Source organism: Xiphophorus hellerii, chromosome 20, assembly GCF_003331165.1.
Source record: "Xiphophorus hellerii strain 12219 chromosome 20, Xiphophorus_hellerii-4.1, whole genome shotgun sequence".
NCBI classification, from domain to species: Eukaryota; Metazoa; Chordata; class Actinopteri; order Cyprinodontiformes; family Poeciliidae; genus Xiphophorus; species Xiphophorus hellerii.
The window spans coordinates 6,051,771-6,060,825 of record NC_045691.1 but is presented as its reverse complement, the minus strand read 5'-3'; the positions used below and the strand labels follow the sequence as shown (position 1 = coordinate 6,060,825).

General features: G+C 35.9%; 2 protein-coding genes across 3 annotated transcripts; one reads left to right on the top strand and one right to left on the bottom strand.

Annotated features, from left to right (window-relative positions):
• The first annotated feature begins 205 nt into the window (after positions 1 to 205).
• LOC116711035 (60S acidic ribosomal protein P2-like) lies at positions 206 to 2,800 on the top strand. The gene is made up of 5 exons (XM_032550407.1): positions 206 to 300; positions 1,574 to 1,697; positions 1,768 to 1,816; positions 2,421 to 2,522; positions 2,672 to 2,800. Exons 2-5 carry the CDS (start codon positions 1,575 to 1,577, stop codon positions 2,746 to 2,748), a joined length of 351 nt encoding a protein of 116 aa, XP_032406298.1. The 5' UTR covers positions 206 to 300; position 1,574; the 3' UTR covers positions 2,749 to 2,800.
• Positions 2,801 to 4,471: 1,671 nt separating this feature from the next.
• LOC116711034 (uncharacterized) lies at positions 4,472 to 8,770 on the bottom strand. Of its 2 annotated transcripts, none has more exons than XM_032550405.1 (6): positions 8,493 to 8,770; positions 7,357 to 7,953; positions 7,158 to 7,268; positions 6,878 to 6,939; positions 5,895 to 6,155; positions 4,472 to 5,051 (listed from the first exon to the last, which is right to left on the bottom strand). In XM_032550405.1, exons 2-6 carry the CDS (start codon positions 7,943 to 7,945, stop codon positions 4,986 to 4,988), a joined length of 1,089 nt encoding a protein of 362 aa, XP_032406296.1. In that variant the 5' UTR covers positions 7,946 to 7,953; positions 8,493 to 8,770; the 3' UTR covers positions 4,472 to 4,985. The 2 variants fall into 2 exon arrangements, with proteins under 2 accessions (XP_032406296.1, XP_032406297.1); XM_032550406.1 differs by having other exon boundaries at positions 8,599 to 8,770.
• Between the last annotated feature and the right edge of the window lie 285 nt (positions 8,771 to 9,055).

The window sequence follows — 9,055 nt, the reverse complement described above, 5'->3', positions numbered from 1 at the left end:
CGAGGTTACTATGATTTTACATATTTAATCCTAAATTAAATAAAAAATAAAAAATAAAGTTAAAACAAATCTGTAATCAGAATAGATTTTTTATTTGAACAACAAAAAATACCCCCAAAACTTTATATGTTGTAAAGAAAGAAGGGAGCAGAGCTTAGTAGGTTTTGACGTAATTTGTCTGGCGTACAAACCAGCCAATGAGAACGCCATATCCAGTCCTTTTCTACTTCCGGGACCACCTCCCGCCCTCTTCCGTACTGCTTAGCGTGACCGACGTTTCGTGTCTATTTAGACTTAAAAGTAAGTCAAAATTTACACCTTTTATACCATGTTGTGTAGACCACTTTCTGTATTATCCTATATTAATAAAGCACACACTTATATTTTGTGCTTAAATCGTGATGAACGCGTCTATGTGTCCTGCTACGCAGTTAGAACTAGAAAGTATTTGGAAAACATGGCCACATGCTGCTGCCTGTGCTAGCTGTGATATATACTATAATTGTCACGGTTTAACTCTGACAAATAACGTAGATAGGTAAGCTGAGGCTGTATAAAACAAAATCCAACAATGTGACCGTTTATTTGGTTATGTGTGATATCCGTTGACTCTTTTTGAGTACATCAAAAACAAAAGCTAAAATTAGCAACGCTAAAATGAAATCCCCTTCGTCGTGTTTACATGATCATGATCAAATCTGTACTAGACTCAGACGCTGGGTGCATTTTTAAGAGGCTTAATTTCACGTTTAAGCTCTGAAAACTTATTTGTCTCCCTTAACCTAAATGTTCAAATTTTACTGTATTCAGGTTTTAAACTATACAAAGGACACTGGTCGTTTTACCTTTTCGTAGCTTGTTAGGTTGTTTCTTCCTGAATTTTTTTAGGTAAAAAATTGAGCAATCAGTAAAATTTGAACAAAATTGGATACAATTTTAAAGATAATTAGAAAAATTTTCAACTAATGACACACCTTACTTATGTATGTGAGTTCAAAGTTTTTGCACCTCAAAATACTTCATTCTTGGTAGGTAGAAAGTGGTTTATTTAGATGACCGAAGCAGTTTAAGAAAATGCTAAATGGGGACACAAGTACAAAACGGAGGTACAAAGAGGCTAGCTTAACTATAGCTGAAAATAACTGTTTTCTGACTAATTGATAACATAATGCTAATTAAGTAGAAAATGATGTCACCAATGTCACCACTTAACTTTCTTGCTGATTTGCCAAGCACAACAAAGTTGTTGGGATTCATTTTTAATTTGATATAAAAATAAAATGTTCACTCTGCTAGTATAACATTTGCCTCTGCAAAAATCTTTGGTATGATTATTTATTTATTTTTAAGTTTGACAGGTGCAATTTTTGAAATTCTGCGGTTTTAAATTGCACTACTTGCAAACCAACAGTGTTCTAAATGTGTTGGGATTCTTTTCATTTTAAATGAATCTCACAAGTTCTAAAACATTATTTCTTGTAATGTTTGAGCTTGCATGCTTTATGGATACCTTGGACATTTGGTTTTGTCTTGATATAACTTGATAACTGCTCATTTGTCATGTTATTTCCAGAATGCGTTACGTGGCCGCTTACTTGCTCGCTGTTCTCGGTGGGAACACCAACCCCTCTGCAAAAGGCATCAAGGAGATCCTGAGCAGCGTGGGAATTGAGGCCGATGATGAACGCTTGAATAAAGTATGTAATGTAATGATTGTAAAGTTCTGTTTGTAGACGCCACTTAGTAACAATCTTACTCATTTATCAGGTAATTAGTGAACTGAACGGAAAAGACATCAACCAAGTCATGAATTCAGGTAAGGACTCTATAATTTACTGTATTTTCCGGACTATAGAGCGCACCTCACTATAAGTCACCCACAAAGTAAAAAAAAAAAAACTGGAACCGTGCATATATAAGCTGCACCGGGCTATAAACTGCTGGTATCTCCGCCGCTCTCAGTTTTCCACAAGGATGCAGAGGACTGCGTCCTTAATAAATCTGCTATAATCTGCATCCTTAATAGCAGCATCCTTTTTCAACTTAAAAGCAGCATCATATGAACTTCTTTGTGTTGCTTCCATGATGAGGGGGTATGAGTTTGAAAACATTTCTCTGTCGAGAACAAGCATGTGCTTGTTCTAAATGAAAATCACCACTTTCTTCTTTGATATCCAATTTTGACTTCCAATGATTCACTTCCTGTTAAAGAGCCTCGTAACGGTTGAAGAAAAATCCACAGAAAAGCCGACCGGGCTATAAGCCGCATGGTTCAAAGCGTGGGAAAAAAGTAGCGGCTTGTAGTCCGAAAAATACAGTACATAACTTTACAGATGAAACTTACATAGCATGAAAGTTTCATCTGTAACTTTCATGCTACAGATGAAAGTTTACTAACCTTTTTGTCTTTCTATTTCTAGGCCTCTCCAAGTTAGCCTCTGTACCAGCAGATGGTGCTGTAGCAGCACCGCCAGCAGCTGCTGGTAGTGGGCCCGCTGGAACTGGGGCTGCACCTGCTGCTGGTATGTCTATGTCTTTGTACACAAGTAAACATGAAGCTACATATAAAATAGTTTGTAAATGTAAGGTACACTCAGGTTTTTTGAGTGTTTTCTGTGGCATCTGTGTAGTTTTACCTACATTGAACTGCTGGTTTTACTTTCGTTTCCAGCGGAAGAGAAAAAAGAAGAGAAGAAAGAGGAATCTGAAGAGTCAGACGAAGACATGGGCTTCGGACTCTTTGATTAATCGTCCTTCTCAGTGTATAAAAAGCAATAAAAATGTAAAAGGTTTACACAGATATCTGACTATTTGTCTTTGTGTTTTAAAAATCTATATATTTTTAGGCTTCATTATGGCAGTTTTTCATGTCTGATTATTTGTGTAGAACAAGCATTAAGACGCCATTAAACAATCCCATCGCTGCATGTGGTCACAGTCAATTTGTGAAACCACAAAAACATAAAAACTGTAGTTTGAAGAGACAAAACCAAATGTCCAAACACAAGGTCAACATATATAAATACAGTGAACCCTCGCTATAACGTGGTTCACCTTTCACGGCCTCAATGTAGAGTATTTAATTATGCTGTATAATAATTGTAATAAAAAAATAAAGGTAACTACACGGATTTCGCCTATCACGGGTTCTTTTCGGAACGCAACCCCCGCGAAAAACAAGGGTTCACTGTATATGTATTTATTCTACATGCATCAACATGAAACAAAAATTTGTGAACTTTTGACTTACCATTGTATCAAGATTTAATTTGTTTCCACTTATGTCATAACTGGAAACCCTTCAAATCAGTCCTACAACATTAAAACAGAAGTGTTTGCTTTTGTTCTCTAGTCTAAAAAAAGAAAAATTGTGAAATTCCCAATGCCCACAATGAGTATTTCTCACGTTAAAGGTATTATAAAGGCAAAACCACTCAAACCAAAGTATGGTTTCATAAAAGTTCATATTGTACAGGGCTTGAGGTCTGACTGAAGCAAAGTTCTAACTAAGTCTATGTTAAAACTACTGTTTGCAACCAGAAACCATATTTTTTTTCTTTGTGGTGTAGCTGTAGCATGTGAGTCAACATCATCTTGACAATGCATCTTTGAGAACTGATCACACAATCGGGCATAATCTTGATTGAGCAAGTAATTAACTAGTCACGGAACATGTCACTTGAGCAATATTTGAATTTTTGCTTTCACCTGCCAATTTTTATGTGTTGTCTGTGTATTACTCAATTGATGATAAAATTGTTATTAATGTGGAAATATTTTCCGAAGCCCAGATTTTAAAGTCAAATTATAACTTAGCTTTGCATTACATTTAGCATTTTATTGTGATTCTTGCCATACTTAAGTGAATTATGCTCCTTGTATGAGCAGGTAACATGATCTCCACTCGTCTGCCATTTTCTCTGATGTATGCAAGTCCATCTGTTGCATGGCAGTGCACTAGATGTAGTTTCCACTGAGTGATCATTATTTCTGGTAGGTTATGCACAGTCTCATTCTGGAGCAGAGAGCCATCATGCTCACCTTAGTCATAATAGCTGACAGACGTACCATACCATCTTGTAATTACAAGTTAGCATGTAGTCTTGTGACCTGTTATTTTTTATCTGCAAATGAACTTATATATACACCTGTTGGACTCCTGACCCAAATTTGATCTACATTTGAGTTGTGAAAGTAGATAAAATCCATTCTAATGCAAATAAAAATTAATCCAATGAGTTCACCCTTTCCTGGAAACAAGTCCTAGCAGCTCTTTATCCTCCAGGTGTATCAACAGTTTGACTCATTCAGATAAACTTCACCCTCCCCACACAAAGGAGAAGGAGCAGTACACTTCACGTAATGCTTTTCTTCACTTATAAGAACTAGGTCATTAATTTTGACAAACTGTACTTCATTTCTAGTTTGTTTCCTGCTTATATGTCAGTGAATGAAAGAGCTGCCAACCATGTTAAGAAGCATATATACAGTATGTTTATTAAAAATTAAAACTCATTACAGTATTTAACAAGATCAGAGTTGACATGAATGCCAGCATTCATAACAAAAATCACAGTTTTGGTACACACAATACATATTTAACAAGAGCTCAGAGTTACCCATACAGAAGAAAATATTGCACTGTTTTTTTTCTTATTGTTACAAATCAGCAAATTTTCAAATTTGGCAAAAGAGCATTGCATTGTAGTGTCTCTTAGAGAATCACCTAAATATGAATCTAACAAAGTGCTATCACAGTTCAGTACTTTTTGGTGGCTGGCTCACTAAGATTGGGTTTATGACCATTGGCCTGTCAAGTGACGGCTTTCTGAGAAAACATCCTGCTGTGTCACATTTTCAGCTTAGTAAACTCTTTCAAGCACATGTTAAATAACTTAAGTTTTCAGACAGTGTTCATAAAGTGGAGTTTATGCAGTTCTGTAGTCACATGTGTGGGGAAGTGGATAGTTGGGCAGATCTCAGTTTCATTTGCCTGTTAGAGGAACACTGTCTGCATCATCGCTGTCGGACCAAGGGTGGTCAGTGCATGCCTGAAGAAACAAGAAAAGATATTAAAACAAAATTTTCCATTTTTGCATTTGTACTTTGCAGTTAGGTATCGCCTGACTTCTATCAAGATATAGTGAGGTCCATTTCAAACTGGAAATGAATATCTGTCATACTTTTTCTAGGGTTTAAAGTTTTACACTTTTACCTACACCTTTACTTTGCTTGCAAAAAAGACAGATTAGGTTGTTCTTTTAAAGTTCTTGTTAAATTATTTAACTTGCACTAAAGTTTCATCTTAAATAAGAATATCAGATTCAGTTGAATAATTTCAGTACTTCTGCACACTTTCTTGCTTAGTGGTTTTGTATGAAATTCAGTTTTCTAAGAAATTTAATTTGAGGTTTTTGTTAGGCTTAAGGCATAATCCTCAAAATTAACAGGAATAAAAGACTGACATTTCTATTCATGAAAATAATGAATCTATATATTTGTTTCACATGTTGAAATTGAACTTAAGTTATTAGCTTTTTAGCGATATGCTGTTTTTGGTAGAAGTATCTGTAATTTTTGTTTTAAGTCCATTTCTCAAAAAATTAATAGGTGTAACCAACATTATTCCTTACTGTAATCAATATGTTGTGCCAATAAGACAATAGTAATATAGATTGTTTTGTTTCAAATAAAGGTAATTAGATTATGTTAGATTTCTCTAATGATTTGCTTGTGTAAACATTGTGACCCTAAGAAACGGCAGTATTTGTACCATTTTCACAATAGAAACAACATAACAGTACAATTTAGAGCTTGACATTCCTTATGCTTGAAAACTATCAAAATTCAAGAAATTTCATTCTTGATTATAATCCATTCTTTAGCATTCTCACCTGTCTGTATTCAAATCGGTCCTGCAGATAACGGTTCCCGAGACAAGTGATGTGACCAACGTTCTGTTTGGAAAGCCCAGCTACCCTGGCCGTAAAGTCAAGAGTGAAAGCCAGTTTGACCAGTTCGGGTGCTGTAGGTAGAACAGTGGGCGGCTTGTGGGTTGGCTTTGCCTCTTTCTCCAGGTAAGCATCTGCCATCTTCTGGAAGGAGGAGTAAGTCATGCGCTGGAAAAAGCTGCTCAGCATGGGGTTATCTTTCAGCTAAAGGAGATAAGGACAATAAAGCTATCAGGAGGGAAAGTATGTTTTGACCTACTTGAGATTACACAGGAAAGATAATCATTTTACTGTAATCCAAAGTGATTCTCTAAATGTGGTTAATGAGTACTTGAAAGCTGTTAGGCAGCTGATTCACTGCAATATTTTCTCATTGTACTGTGTGCACTTTAAGGAGCAAGAAAATATTAAAAGTCTACAAATACTCAACAGCTTAACTAAAAAAAACCAGTAAAGAGGAAATCACTGGGTAAAAACTATGCCTGAATTGTACCTTTTTATCTTATATTACATTTTGCAATGCACACACAATTAATTAACTACTGTTGGCTTGTTCACTTACAGGTCTAAAGTGAGTTAATGTAAAACTGTTTCAACAGACCATATGTCACAGCAATCACATGACCTGTGGTTGGTTTTCAAACCATCTATGACTCAACATGTACTCTATAAAGCTCTTCCTTCTTTCTAATATTAGTCGCTTTTGTTGTGTTTTCAAAAACATGCCTCTAACAGACAGAGGTACAGATGGATGATTTAAAGCCTGAATTCAACTCAACTGTACTTTTTAAAATTGTTTTTCAACTTTTATATTTAAAACAACTGTTTCCTTGTCAACCATATCTTTACTGTATCTTTAGCTCTTAACCAATTATTAAAAACTACTCTGTTATACTTTTTCACTGACAATAGGAAGAAATACCCACCTTCCCATCAATGGCATCACCCTCTTGTATGGTCAAAGCAACAATCCTTTTGATAACTTCCTCTGAAAACAAACACAAACAAAGAGGAACTATTAATATATTTTCTGAACAGGTTTTATTGAACAGAATCTCTTTAAATGTCAATTCTTCTATGCATTATTTTCTTCCCTTCGGCACTTCCAGTTCCAGATTTGTTGTTTTTTTTTTTCCCACGCTATACTGTCGGCAATTAACTATTTTTAACAGCTGCAAACTACGAGCAAAATAACCCATTTCTTACCATTGGACAGAATTTCCGTTTCCTCTTGTTCTTTGACCTCATGTACAATTTTTTCAAGTTCTTCTGATACTTTCTCATAGTAGGCGTATGTCGGTTCGACGCTGATCACAGCTGTTAAGCAAATGTTTGGATATTAATGAGCAGTTTTTAAATGCAGTAACATGACAGTAATATGAATCTTCATTTCTGTAACAGTTACCTTCTACTCCAGTGCTATCAGTAGAGTTGACATCTTTACCAAATTTAGTTGATCTCAGAGACCACCTTTTGGACAATTTCCTTCTTAAGGACTTTTTCCTGAATGATTTCTTTTGAAAGGAGAGCTGATTTGTGGGCAGACAGTTAGTTGATTGGTTTGAATTGTCAAACACCTCTGATGGATTGTCTTGATCTTCTTTGTCCTCATTCTTGAAAATGCCAAGAAAAGTCTTCCAAAATGAGGGTTTCTTGATCTTTTTGGGCTTTTTAGTCTTGATTTCTGGCTCCTCTGATTCCTCAGGATCTTTCACGGACTCATACATCTGGGGTTCAGCCACAGGAAGCACACTAGATTCACTGTGATTTAATGCCTCGTGCAAGAGTAGCGAAGGGTCGCTGGAGGATCGTCTATACGTTTTGGACAGGGTCACCCACTTTTCCTTCTTCCCTGCTTTCTTTGCCCCCAGGCTGCCGTCATTCAGGCTGAGGCTCCGCTTGACATAAACCTCCAGGAGACGCACTGTGTCCTTATGGGGCACAGAGATTATCTGGCCGTGAGCAGGCCTTTGTTTTTCTGTTGCTGTTTCCATGGTGGGTTCTGAGAGGAAGAAGAGAAAAGCGTACCATGTCTTATTAGATTTAAATATCTTAGTTGAAAATCACACAAACTTTCTAATTTATTTATTCTGTTAAATAACATTATTTTTACTCATTTTTAACACTTTTTCAAAAAAAAAAAATCTTATTATATTGTCTTTATTGATGAAGAATATTACGGTAATTAATGTTTGAATGTTGCTCACGCCGCTCATGATCATGATTCCTTAGGGCCAGTTTCAATAAACATGATAAAATATTAAGTTGATAAAAAAAAAGCATAATGTCTTGATCTAATTTCTGAAGCAACACATACGATCTTAAGACAATTACAGTTCACTCAGTGTTTTATTTTTTATCCACTCTTCTAAACAGTCTTTAAAACGCAGATGAAACAGGAAAGTATAATTAAGTTGTGTTCGATAATGCGGTTATTACTGCGACACAAATAGAGACGCGTTGTTAAATACTGTTTAAAAGTCAAACAAGGAAGAAAAACAAAACGTATTCATGGCCAAGCTACTCTGTCAGTAAACTCACCTTTACTCGTTGAAATCGTTTAATTATCCGTATGAAATATGCAGATCGCGGGTTTTGAAGGTACTCGCTGTAGACAGGCTTATGTCTTATAAAGAGACTAATTTACCTGCTCACCGAGACCAGGAGGTCCTCCCACTGCGAAACACGTCGGCGCTTTCACCTGAACACCTGAGATAAGGTAAGGCGACACTAGGGGATTTTGCGCTGTCCACCTCGTATGTTTTCCGGGAATACATAGACGTCGGTATCAGACCTTGTTTACGGTTTCTCTTTTGCTGCGCAGTGTAATAATTGGCCACGTTTAATAGGAAGTCAAAGCAACGTGTTTCCTGTAAAAGGGTAGCCTGTCTAAAGATGAAATAAGAATACTCTAACCCTTTAATTTTTGTAAAGGGTTATTTCACCGCTTTTGAGAAATATGTCCTAAGAATAACCCAAGTTGAAGAGCTGAAATTTCTGATGTTTCTAAATCTAGATTTTAGAGTGTAAAATGCAGAGTGACTTAATAAGAATGATTATAATATTCGTCCTATCTTTGTTTCTTAAGGTTACTACCTAGATTT